The following is a 14,275-nucleotide window of genomic DNA, read 5'->3' as shown; positions in this document are numbered from 1 at the left end:
ATTATTTTCTAGAAATAAATAAGAAATTGCTAATACATATTAAATATACAAGATGTGTAAGATTCGTAAATTATAAATCATAAAGCAAAATTTTTTAATTTATATTTATTTTTAAAAGTTATATTTATAAATTTTAATTTCATATAAATTTAATCAGCAGAGGTTAATGGAATAAATTACATCATAACTAATAACGTCAATTCATCACAAAAAGTATCACAAAAATCAAAACTTGGCTTATATCTTATAGGTACAACAGGTAATGAAAAATATTATATAAATATAATTTTATATTATTAATCACTATAAACATAATTTGTTTATATTATTTTTTTAGGAGGCATTGCAACAGCTATTAGTGTAATATGTTTTCCATTTATCAGTCCTGCACTTCGTAAAATATGTTTGCCTTTTGTACCAGCAACGTCTCAACAGATACAAAATGTATTAAAAGCTTTAGAAGGACGTTCTGGTTCTTTGATTGATCTTGGCAGTGGAGATGGACGAATAGTAAATATTTTATTCATACAATAAAATAATTAGTAAATTATTAATCAAGATATAAATTTACGATTATGATTTTATAAACAGGTTTTTGCAACAGCTAAAGCAGGTTTTAAAGCTTATGGAATTGAATTAAACCTTTGGTTAATATGGTACTCTAGATTAAAAGCTTTAATCACAAGATCATCTTTACAAACAACATTTATCAAACAAAATTTATGGAAACACAATTTAAAAAGATATAATAATATTGTTTTATTTGGTGTCGATCAAATGGTAAATTTTATATGTATTACATTATTTTTATACATTATTTTTTATAATTTATATAATTTTATAATTTATATAATATTTTCAGATGAAAGATATTGAAACAAAATTTATTAATGAATTGCAAGAAGATTGTATTATAATTGCTTGTAGATTTCCACTTCCTACTATGACTGAAATTAAGATTATTGGTGAAGGTAATGATACTGTTTGGGTATATAAGATTTCAAAAAAATTACAATAATAAAATTAGATATAAATTGAGATACTTATAAATATTACTTAATTATAAGTTATAAGTTATTCTAAATGAATCATAATATACATTATAATTAAATAATAATATAAAAATAAATAAATTTTACAAAATTAAAAGATTAATGCTATTTTAAATTTAATGTTATTTTATTTTTGTAATTAATATTTTTATATTTAAATTATTTAAATAATATGTAATTTATATTTTTATTTAGTACCCATATATTCTTATTAATTAATTACTTTTACATTCATATAATATGACTATAGTCATATACATTTTTATATAATTATTTGTTTTCTAATTATATTATAATATAGAAAAATAGACTTTTATATTTATCTAGAATATTTTGTCAAATTCAAAATCGAATATATTTAATATTCTGTAATAAAAAATTGAGCTAAGAAATTTAAAAATCCAAAAATTAGAATACTTATATGTAAAAATAGAGAAAATATTGTTAATTTTTTTTGTTCTTTCAAAATTACCAAGTATAATAAACTTGGTAAGGTAAAGATATAAATAAAACCACTTAAAGCACCTGTATATCGTATTATTGTACCAATATAGGGTACAAATACTGCAAAAAAAATGCATACAGATACTAAAATAATATTAATCATAATAACACAACCTGTATTAAATATGTTACATATAGATGTAAGTAATTGAATACGTAGCATATATGCAAGTAATGGATAAACAGTTAATAGTTGAAAAAGAAGAACAATTCGAGCACCCATTGTCAAGCCACTCCATTTTTGAAAATTATTTAATAAATTCTGTAAAAAAAGTTAATCTTTAATTTTGCTTTTTGTAGTTTTTGAAAATTTTGTACTTAGTTTATTATTTATTTTATATTTTACTTACATCTTCAATGCATGATTTATTCAGTGGAAAACACACATAAAATACTATACCTATTGTAATATAAGTTAAAGTAACAAGAAGATAAGCTATTGAAAGATCTCTTCCCTATAAAAAAAAAAAACTTTTTAAAAATCTAAGTAAATTTACAAAAAAAAAGAAAATATTATTTACATTTTTACTCTGATCATAATTATTCTGCATTATAGTAATTATAATATTGTGAATGAAAAATGATAATGCCAACATTCCAGAAAGTGCAGGAAATGAGAATTTTAATGTCCAACTAGTTTTCCATTCTATTTCATTCATATTGATACCCCATGAATAAGATTTTATCAAAATAAACACTATTAAATATATAATTGATATGGTTCCTATGAAATATATAATATTAAAAAAAATATTTCGTAAAAATAAATAAATTTATAAATTGAATGAAAATGTTATGTTAAATTTACAAATTATTTATTCATAATTATAAAAAAAAAATAAATAAATAAAAATAAGTAAAAAAAAAAAATAATTTTATATACTTACCAAGAGAATTAAATTTTGCAAAAAAAGTAGGACTATTAAAGTTCAAAAATGGAAATATTAATAAACCAAGAAAAATAGGAACTGTTTTATATAAATCCCAAAATGGTCCCAAAGTACCATATGTATAATCATGTATTATAAAATTTGTACTATTATAAATTATTTTTTTGGGACATAGTACTATAATTAAAATTAGTAATACTTAATAATTTTTTCTTAAATATTTTTTTTTATTTATTTTTAATTATTTTTTAAATTTTTTCTTAATATTTAGTAAATTTGATTAAATTTATAATAAATAAAATATTCTTACCTTCTGATGTGAAAGAAGTATTGTCAATTATAGGAAATTGAGATACTCTAACTACGCTATCTATAAAAAAATAAATATAAATTTATATAATATATATACATAATAAATAAAACAAATTTTATTTTTGTATATTTACCATATATGAAATTCACAGAATTATACAAGAAATTAGACATTAAAACCCAATAAGCTATAGTAGCACCTAACAAAACTGTAATGCTAAAAATTTTAGCAACATATTCTGCCCACTTATTAAGATATATTTGACACAATTGAATTACTTCTATATTTTTTTGTTCACCTAAGACATTAAATTATCATAAATATATTATAGTATTAATTTTCTTAAATATGTAAAAGGAAATATGTTTACCATAATAATTATGTACAAGTAAAAGACAATAAGCAGTATATAAACATAAACCACTCATTATAAGTATTAAAAGAATACCAGGGAAAAAGCCAGCCATTTGAATACCCCATGGTATTGTTAATAAAGAAGAACCTAATATTGTATTCCATATTGAAAATCTATAGAAATATGAACATATAAAATTAAAAACAATAAAAATAAAAAAATAAATATTTAAAAATAAGAAAAAGAGAAATAGATATTTAAAAATCAAAAATATATTGTAATTATAATTTTATCAAAAATGCATTAAATATAACAAAAAAATATGCTTTTTATTCCTTTATACAGATTAGCATTCATATTGAAAATTAGATTAATTTTTTATGTTATTAAATATTTTTATATATTATTATTAAAAATTTTTAAATTATTTAAAATTATTATATATTTATGATATATATTGACTTATGAGTATATATATATATATATGTATATATATATATATATATATAAAACATATATATATATATATATTTTTAAATATTAAAGAATCTTAAGAAATACACATGTAATAAAATTTCATTCTGATTGTAATTATAATGTTAAATAAAAAATCTATTAAATTATAAATAAATAAAATGATAATTTAAATTTTTAGCATGCTAGTATAGATTACATATAAATTACATATTTTTTTATTCTTCTTTTATTATTCTTATCTAATCTATAAATCTGTTGAAATTAATATTCATCAATATTCAATTATAATATCTTGTGCGATTTCCTTGTTAGGTACCAGTAATGGACATTGACCTTTCGGATGTCTGTTACCCAGGCAACCGACAGAGCGCTAACCCCTTCTAATGTGAATATACCATACAGTCGTTACAACCACCCGATGGTTGTCGAAATATAAACGACATAATTACGTTCGTTTGATACTTACATTCATTTTCATTTTTTAAAAACATGTATCTGTGAATCTTTTGCATTTTTTTTTCTTTAAAATGAAAAGAAACAATTTTTACACTAACTATGTATAATTTAAAATTTCTTTGTTTCATATTATTTATGCTTTAAATATGTGCTTTTTAAGATGTGAAAACAAATGATAGTATATTCAATTTTTTAAACGATAATTGAAATATTGTATGATTAATAGTGAAATTTAATATTATGGATTTAATATGTTTTGAGATTTAATTTTGGTGAAATTTGATAATAGAAATTCAATTTAAATAGGTAAGTTTATTTAAAATGATATAATATTTATAATAAAATATTTATATATATTAATGAATATTTATGAATCTTTTATAATAATATTTAAGTTTGAATATATTATGTTAGTTATATATTCTTTTGATTTCAAAATCTATAAAAAAATTTAAAATTATAAAATTAAAAATTTTATTAAAAATATATTATTAAAAATTTTAGAAATAAAAAAAACATCAAACATAAAATTAATACATTTAAACAAATATTCAAGATTATCTATTCTTCAAATTAAAAATATAACAAATTTTATTATTGCAAATATAAAATTTTTTTTTATACATATATTAATAAGAGATTAAGATAAGAATTAAAAAATGAGGAAAATGATATAATATAAATGAAAGAAAACAAATTATAATCTGACATATTCAAAATGTATATAGACATTTCTGATGCAAGATTTCATTTTTCTCTCATCATCGACCTATTAAAAATATATGACTACTAAGAGATAACAAAAAATTTATGAATATGATTAGATTTCTGAATGCTGTATTAAGAGAATTGACCCAGAACCTTTTCTTGATGATAACATGATAGTTGATAATAATTTATAATTAATACTATATTGTACTATTGATATTAAATTTAATATTGTATTTATCAATACAGGAATAAATACAATAATCAAAACTTCTTTTTTTTATCAATAATCATATGGAATTCTAAAAGCATTTCTATATAATATAATATATTTATTATACAACATAATAATCTTATTTAGATATTAAATATTAAGTATATATTATATATATATTAAGAATTATAGTTACTTACATTGTAACTAAAGAACTTTGTTTTGATTTAATATCCTTACATGTATCTTCCACAATTTCCTGTTAATAAAACTAAGATAAAAATTTATTTATAATAAACTTTTTGTAAATAAAACTTTTGCATTTTTTAATATTCATAATATAAAGATTATATAATATATAAAGAAAAAATAATATATAATATATAATAATATATAAATAAGAAAAATATATATATAATAATATATATAAATAAAAATTATAGAAATAAGTATAAAAAAATGTTTTACTTAATGATTATAATTAAATTTAAATAATGATAATCAGTTAATATCATTTTTGTATATATATATATATATATAATATTTAACTTTAATATGCAAGATTATAATTTTATATTGTTTGTGATATTCTTACCAGATCAGTATTATGGATTTCATAACATCTATCTTGGATTACATTTAATGAAGAACAAGTATTTAATGTTAAAGATGTAACTAAAGTATGATTTTCAGTAAGGGATCTTTTTGGTATTATGGTAATATTAGAATGTAAATTACAGGTTTCAAGACTACCATATCTATAACAAACATATAATAAGTAATTACTATTCACAATAATATTAATAATGACATATGGTAAAAAAAACAATAATATTTTAGATTTCTTATAATAGATAGAAATATTGTTAATTAATGAATAGTAAAAAAGTTGATACTTGAAATAATTTGTTGGAATATATTCTAAATCACTAGTCTCAGAATCTTGAAATATAACAGGTTCTACACTAATATGAGATCCTGAAGAGATTAAAGGTGCACTTTCAGATCCATTATCATGATGTATGCAAGATTTCCAGGCATTCTGATATTTATACATTTTATATTTAATTTATGCATATACATGCATATCATATAATAGAACTATTAAAATATATATAATGTATTATTAAACACATTTAAATATATTTATATTTATATTTTTAAATATTTAATTAAAATATAATAATAATAATATAAAATATAATAATTAATTAAAATATAATATAAAAATTACATACCTTTTATAATATACAATATGTGTTAATATTTCTAATAGTTTATTTCACTAAAACTTTACAAAATTTAATGAATTTGTATTTTTGCAATAAATTCTAAATTTAAAATTAAATGAAATTGTGATTATATGAATTATTATTTCTATAATATTCTGAAAATTTATATAAACATAATAAAAAGAATGACTGAAAATCGTAAATCTATTTATAATTTAAAAAATCTTTTTTATAATTTAAGATTTTTTATATTTTTAATATTCAATAAGATTGCTACATCAATAATAAAATGTATAATTTATAGCACCTTTTACTCGTAGCACACATAACATGAATGAAACTTCGAGAAAACTGTTGTTTTAAACAGTTTAACTAACAGTTTAACTAAGCGTCTGTTTTGTAAATCCGCGTTCTTATATCGGATATCCTTGACATAACAAACTCCCTACTCCTCATTTTTCTTCAATAATATTAATCGTCACAATAATCGTCTACGCATTCATATATTTATATACTTAAGCATTTTCCTCTACATTTTCAAATATTTTTAAGAAAAAAATATCGAAATATTTGTAGAATAACAAGATATAAAGAATTTATGATATAACATATTTTTTCATTCAAAAAAATGATAAATTTTTTTTGCGATATTATATAAACTTTCAATTTTTATGTTATGAAAATGTGAATTTCTGAAATATCAATATAATTTAAAATTATATTGAAAAGCATCAGTTTAGCAAATAAATATTAAATAAACTCTATTTCTTGTAGATGAAAACAGAAAAAAATTTGTATGTTAAACTTATTTGTTTAAGACATAGGAATGATAAGACAAGTTTAATTTAACATTTTTATTCATTTACCTTACGTGATTCACATTAAACGGAAACCACTACTAAAATCAATAAGACGTCATTATTAACTTGTGATTATTGATATTTTTTATCAAATGTTTATATTTTATTATCAATGTTTTACTGTAAGAATATTTATGTACTACATTTAAAAGATCCATTTTCATAAAACCGATATTATTAGTCAATAAGTAAAGCGCGGGCGCAATATTTCAAGATGGTGACTCGTGCCCTTGTATGTCATTGGTAGACAAAGTTCAGTCTGCTAGCAGGCATCGAGGACGTGTTATTAAATTCTGAAATCTAAGTTTTTATTGTTATTTGATTTAACATAAAAACAAGTTATTTTTTGATTTAATTATTATTTATTTTATTATATTATTAAATATAATAAAAATTGAAAGATGTCAAATATTGTAACGAGCATAATTATAGAAACCCGAATATACGATGGACAAAAGCCGGGTACGTCTGGATTACGAAAAGCCGTACAGGTTTTTATGCAAGAACATTATACAGAAAATTTCATTCAAGCAATATTACAAGCTCTTGGAGACAAATTATTTGGTAGTACATTAGTTGTGGGTGGTGATGGGAGATATTATGTGAAAGAAGCAGTAGAAAAAATTATCAAAATTGCTGCAGCTAATGGAGTAAGTGTATCATTTAAATATAAAGGATTTATTTAAACTTATTTAAATTTAAATCTAAATCAAAAATATATTTATATTTTACTTTATTAAATAATTATTATCTTTTAATTTTCTTGTTATGAGTGTATATTATTTAATTTAATCTAAATAATTTTTATAATTCCAAAAATATTTACATTAATAACAATCAAAAAAAAAAAATTAAATCAAATTTTAATGAAACGTTTCAGGTAAAAAGATTAATAATTGGTCAAAATGGTATACTTTCAACTCCAGCTGTATCTACTATAATAAGAAAATATAAAACTTTAGGAGGAATTGTCCTCACAGCATCTCATAATCCTGGTGGACCAGATGCTGATTTTGGTATTAAATTTAACTGTGAAAATGGTGGTCCTGCTCCAGATTATGTCACAAATAAAATCTATGACATTACTAAAGTGCTCAAGAATTATAAAACTATACCTGATATATCCATAGATATAAGCAAAATTCAAAGTACTATAATACAAGTGGATGGAAATTCATTTATAGTAGATATAATAGATTCTGTTAATGATTATTTAGAACATATGAAAAATATTTTTGATTTTTCTAGTATTAAAACATTATTACAAGGAAGTAATGATCGTCCTCCTTTTAAAGTTCTTATTAATGCAATGAATGGAGGTATGCAAAACTTAAATTAATATAAATTTAATATATTTGATATTATATAACAATTCTTTTTGTTCAGTTACTGGTCCATATGTAAAACGAATATTTAGTAATGAATTAGGTGTTGACAATTCAAGCATCATTAATGTAATTCCATTAGAAGATTTTGGTGGACTTCATCCTGATCCAAATTTGACATATGCTATAGATTTAGTAAATACTATGAAAAATGATCCATATGATTTTGGTGCTGCTTTTGATGGGGATGGAGATAGAAATATGGTAAATAAAATTTTTTAATTCATATGAAAAATGAATAAATAAAAATAAATTTATATTTAATATTATTGTAGATATTAGGTAAAAAAGCTTTTTTTGTTACACCTTCTGATTCATTAGCTGTATTAGCTGCCAATTTAAATGCAATACCATATTTTAAAAAGACTGGTATTAAAGGATATGCTAGATCTATGCCAACAGGTGCTGCTGTAGATAGAGTTGCAGCTAAAAATGGTATTAAATTTTATGAAGTACCCACAGGCTGGAAATATTTTGGTATATATTAATGTTTGCTTATTTTTGAATTACATAGTTTATTTTTTTATAATAACATTTTAAATATAATATTTTTCATTAATATTTTACTATTAGGAAACTTAATGGATGCTGGTCTTCTATCACTTTGTGGAGAGGAAAGTTTTGGCACTGGTTCAGATCATATTCGCGAGAAAGACGGAATATGGGCTTGTCTTGCATGGCTAAGTATAATTGCAAATCTTGGAAAATCTGTAGAAGATATATTATTAAATCATTGGCAAACATATGGAAGGAACTTTTTTACAAGGTATTTTTATTATGTTATATGATTAATTATTATTATATGTTATTTTTTTTTTAATACATTATGTTATAACTTTATATAATATATATACTAGATATGATTATGAAAATTGTGATTCTGAAGCAGCAAATAGAATGATGCAACATATTGAATCAGAAATACAAAAACCTGAATTTATAAATTCAAAATTAATATCTGAAAATAAAGTATATATTGTAAAATTAAGTGACAATTATTCTTATGTAGATCCTGTTGATGGAAGTCAAGCTAGCAAACAGGTATTGTATTATAATTCTATACATTTTACATTATATAATATATAACATATACAACATATTGAGATAGTATAGATTATTATGTAATTTTATAACAGGGACTAAGAATTTTATTTCAAGATGGTTCTCGTATAATTTACCGTTTATCTGGTACAGGAAGTTCTGGAGCTACTATTCGTGTATATGTTGATAGCTATGAAGATGATCCAAATTCTTTAAACAAAGATGCTCAAGAAATTCTTAAACCATTAGTTACTATTGCGTTAAAAATAAGTAATTTACGTGAATTTACTGGTCGTGATGCACCAACCGTGATTACCTAATACATAATTCTTATCATTAACAATTACATTATCATTAAAAATATACTATATAATAAGAAAAAAAAAATAAAAAATCATATTTATATATATATATATATATTATAAACAATTTAAATAAGAAAAATATTTTAATGCATCACTATATGCTTTATATAATATTATTATATTATATATTATATATATATTATATATATTATATTATTATATAATTTATATATATATATATCTATATATAATATATATATTATATTATTATATAATATTATGAATTGCAATTATTATATGAAAATTACATAAATGCATATATTTGTATGAATCGCAAATTTAAGATATAAGATTCTTATATATTAATCAAAAATGAGTAATATATAAATAATTGAATGTTCAGTAAATCCAATAAATTTTTTTATTGATTTTAATATTAAATATTTGAATATCATGATAATAGAAATTATTCGATTATAAAAAGTAAGAAAATATTTTCTCTAATGTAATTCATAATTTTGCTTATATAATTATAAATATTTCATATGATTTATAACAAAATATTTAATATAAAAATGAAGAGCAACGTATGTTTCATATTTTTCTATACAAAATGGCAGATTTTTCATTTAATTATAAAAGTTTTAACTTTTACATGGTTATTATATTTAAAAATATTTTGTTAATATAATAGAAAAACAAAAAAAAAATTTATATAGTAAAATTCAGTAAGAAATCTAAGATCACGCATATCTTTATACGTAGAACTGTTGTTTGCCAAAGGTGTTCAAACATAAAGATGGAAATGATTTAATCCTTCATTATTTGTATAATGTTACATAAATTTATAAAAATGTTTAGTTATATCTTGAAGTATATAAGAATATTAATTTTAAAATTCAATATTTTTAAATTACATTTTTATATAATTTTATATATAAAAACATATATATAAAATAAATATAAATATAAAAACATTTTATATATAAAAAATAAAGAATACATGTATATAACATTATATAATTTTCATTGAAGGATTAAAAAAAATTATCTTCAATTGTAATTAAAAGTATTATATCATATTATTTTTATTAATTTTTCATTTTGTTTTAATCTATTTGATAATTCTGTTTTTATTAAGATGGCGGTTGTTCGTGTGATAGGAATGAAATTTGAATTTAATATTATTTTTATGATTTATAATTCCAAAATAGTTGCTATTTTTTCGATTTGATTTATGTAAATGAAAACATAACGAATACAAGAACATAAAATATTTTAATTAATTCCAATTATATTCCCTGCAGTATAAGCACTTACTTAAAAGCTGTAAATAATTATAAAGTTAATTTTTATAGTTAAAATAGAATATTGATTTTGAACAAAACATATTACAGATATATATAATTAATGCTAAATTATTTTAAAAAAGGATTTATTTATGTGTGTTATGAAATATTTAAAAAAAAAATTGAAATTAATATAGATATGTATAAATTTTAAATTTCAAAAGCATATCTATCTTTTAAATATTTAATTTTGTAAATAGAGCAATTTTATTCAATTGAAAAATTAATAACCTTTTACATTATTGCTGTATGTTATTACAAACCATTCATTATATTGATACTTATTTCAAATATTATATAATATTATCAATTAGTTCTATCTTATTTATGTACTATATACAAATTATATATAATATGATATATATATTATATTATATATATTATATTATATATAATATGATATATATTGTTTTATTCTTTAATTATAAAGCGAATATTAATTGATAAATTAAATAAAAAGCAGGGATGTAAAAAGTGCTGTTTTAAATTCTTAAAAGTCATGAGAAAAATATTTTTTGAAAGTATGATTTAATATATTAATGTAGATTGAAAATAATTGCTAATAAGATACTCGGTATCATATATTATTATATATTAAAATTTATAGTACAATTATAACAGTAACATAATAATAATATGAAATAAATATCTGATTTTATAATAATACTGAATTTTAAATATAAATAATTAAAAATAATTTATAAAAATTTATTTCATTTTAAAATTTTGTAAAAAATTGCCGAATATCTTATTAAAATTAATTGATAAGATAGGATATACCTAATAATTTGTAAAATTAAAATCAATAAGATTGATAATTTTAAACTTCAATAAAAGCATAAGTGATAAAAATGAAGGTAAAAAATATGATAAAGTTAATTGATGAATGTAATAAATAATCAACTGAAAAATTATTATAAATATTATTAACAAAAATTATTTTTTTATGTATAACTTCTATAATGTAACATTTTCAAGTATTTTATTTTTACATATGTTCATAATGAAATGAAACTCACGAAACAAAAATACTGTAGAAATCTAATTTCGAAAAAATAAGAATATCAAATGCTCATGACAAATATATCATTTATCTGAATTACATTTATTCTCATTTGCATAAAATTTTTTGTAATGGCAGTATGCAGCAATAGATATTTATGGAAATGGAATGTATTTTATAAAACGAAGTTATGATACTATACTGATATTATATTGATAAAAATTTTGAACACTTGTGACTACAGTACTTTTTGAATGAATTTCAAGAAGAATTTTGTAAATAGTTGATGGAAGGGAGGATACTTGGGGACCTGAGTCGACGCAATTTCCATTCGATTTCATAGTCACATCATAAAAAAATATAAAAAGAAAAATAATTCATTTATTCTTTAAATTTTTGTTTTTTCTATTATCAATTTATATGTATTGATTATTGAAGATAATAATATAATAAAATAAATAAAAAAAATTGAAATATAAAAATATTTATATAATAATAATAATATAATGAATATATAAATAAACGAGTTAAAATTAAGTTGTAATAAATGAATTATTTTTTAGATAAAAAATTTGTGATGTAACGTGAATATGGAATGTGATAATGTGTCATAGAGACCAGCGATGACTGCCGATTTTAATGTAAAACTATTAACATATAACATGTGTATCATATTGAGAAATAGTAATTATGTATTCATTGTAGGTATATGAATGAGTGGTTCTCCATAAAAACGTGATCTTAGATTTCATAATTTAAGCAATCTAATAAATTTAAAAAATACATTTAAAAATTTATGAAAATAAATTATTATTATTTTATTTATTTCAATATGTGTTTAAATTATGGAAAAAAAATTATGAAAAATATCAGAAATATATTTTAAAGTTATATAAATTATGACAAAAATCATTTAGATCATTTTTATAAATTTTGTATAATGAAATACATGCGTTGTTCGTTTTAAACGAAATTTCTGATAACATAAAATATACTTGATTATTGAATGAAATATGAATGTATTTGCAATTAAATACATTAAAAGTTTCACATGAAACGATTAATAAATTTATAATAAATCGATCTTTAATCAATGAATACTTTATTTTCACATTAAATTATTCTTTTTTTCTAATTTTTCATTTCCGGTTTGAAATATGATTTCTAATTCAAAATGAAAAATTATATCATAGAAAATTTTATAGAAAAAGGTATTAACAAAGAATATTTTAGTTTTTGTTTTTCTTGCAATTCTAACTTTCAATCTGTATATATATAGAGAGAGAGAGAGTCAGAGTATCATTTTTTTTTAATTAAACAATGAAAATATGTTATATATATTAATATAATATAATATTAAAAAAAATATCGATACAATAAATAGAGATATAGATGAATATATATCGAATAATCATATTAAAAAAAAAGGAAGTTACTAAAAATATGAACAATTCCACTGCAAATTCGCCTATAACAATTTATATATATATATATATATATATAAACAAGGAAAACAAAAGATTAACGAAAATTATAATAAAATTGATTCCTTTAAAAAAAAAATAAAGTACATCAAATCATTACATAAAGTAAATATCATACATTTAAAACTATCTTTAATTATGTTTAAAGTTAAAAAAATAATTCAAATATTAACAATTTATAAAAAAAAATAATATTTATTAATCACGATTTTTAAGTAAAAAAAGTTTGTTATCAATCTGTATAATTTTCAATTATGAAACATTAGAAATAAAGAATTTAAAAATTATAAAAAGAAACATATTAATAGAATTTATATCTTTAATTAATGATGATTTAGATAATTTTTCAAAGAATTTGTTCTTAATAAAACTTTGGAAAAAAACTGACAATATAAAAGAAATTTTAAATCATTGTGATAAAATTCTTAAAATTATTAAATATTATATTTTTGGTAAGTATTTAAAAATATATCTGTCAATATAAATTTATTTTTAAAATTTTTTATTATGTTGTTTTTTAGTAATTGTTTAAATATGCATAAATATATAGTTTAAGTTTATAAGAAACAATCATTAAAAATATAAAGATGTTTTTGAAGACAATAAATATACACAAATGAAATTTTTCTATAATTAAATTATTTATT

General features: G+C 19.2%; 3 protein-coding genes across 4 annotated transcripts; 2 read left to right on the top strand and 1 right to left on the bottom strand.

Annotated features, from left to right (window-relative positions):
* Nucleotides 1-4,291, top strand: LOC122713725 (ATP synthase subunit C lysine N-methyltransferase). Of its 2 annotated transcripts, XM_043934450.1 has the most exons (6): nucleotides 1-56; nucleotides 158-259; nucleotides 338-510; nucleotides 592-780; nucleotides 863-971; nucleotides 3,904-4,291. In XM_043934450.1, exons 1-6 carry the CDS (start codon nucleotides 53-55, stop codon nucleotides 3,921-3,923), a joined length of 597 nt encoding a protein of 198 aa, XP_043790385.1. In that variant the 5' UTR covers nucleotides 1-52; the 3' UTR covers nucleotides 3,924-4,291. The 2 variants fall into 2 exon arrangements, with proteins under 2 accessions (XP_043790385.1, XP_043790384.1); XM_043934449.1 differs by lacking the exon at nucleotides 3,904-4,291 and having other exon boundaries at nucleotides 863-1,119.
* On the bottom strand, nucleotides 1,411-6,260 carry LOC122713724 (sodium-coupled neutral amino acid transporter 9 homolog). Its single transcript, XM_043934448.1, has 11 exons — nucleotides 6,208-6,260; nucleotides 5,866-6,070; nucleotides 5,565-5,727; nucleotides 5,170-5,228; nucleotides 3,130-3,287; nucleotides 2,893-3,057; nucleotides 2,757-2,816; nucleotides 2,444-2,623; nucleotides 2,078-2,280; nucleotides 1,907-2,011; nucleotides 1,411-1,818 (listed from the first exon to the last, which is right to left on the bottom strand). The coding sequence occupies exons 2-11, from the start codon at nucleotides 6,024-6,026 to the stop codon at nucleotides 1,411-1,413; spliced, it is 1,662 nt and encodes a 553-aa protein (XP_043790383.1). The 5' UTR covers nucleotides 6,027-6,070; nucleotides 6,208-6,260.
* Nucleotides 6,261-7,291: 1,031 nt separating this feature from the next.
* On the top strand, nucleotides 7,292-9,887 carry LOC122713723 (phosphoglucomutase). Its single transcript, XM_043934447.1, has 7 exons — nucleotides 7,292-7,711; nucleotides 7,942-8,380; nucleotides 8,448-8,650; nucleotides 8,722-8,923; nucleotides 9,020-9,212; nucleotides 9,304-9,487; nucleotides 9,583-9,887. Exons 1-7 carry the CDS (start codon nucleotides 7,463-7,465, stop codon nucleotides 9,805-9,807), a joined length of 1,695 nt encoding a protein of 564 aa, XP_043790382.1. The 5' UTR covers nucleotides 7,292-7,462; the 3' UTR covers nucleotides 9,808-9,887.
* The last annotated feature ends 4,388 nt before the right edge of the window (nucleotides 9,888-14,275 follow it).

The sequence above is a fragment of the Apis laboriosa genome, unplaced genomic scaffold, assembly GCF_014066325.1.
Source record: "Apis laboriosa isolate Shangri-la unplaced genomic scaffold, ASM1406632v1 scaffold26_cov146, whole genome shotgun sequence".
NCBI classification, from domain to species: Eukaryota; Metazoa; Arthropoda; class Insecta; order Hymenoptera; family Apidae; genus Apis; species Apis laboriosa.
The sequence above is the reverse complement of the archived record's forward strand: the minus strand, read 5'-3'. Positions and strand labels throughout refer to the sequence as shown.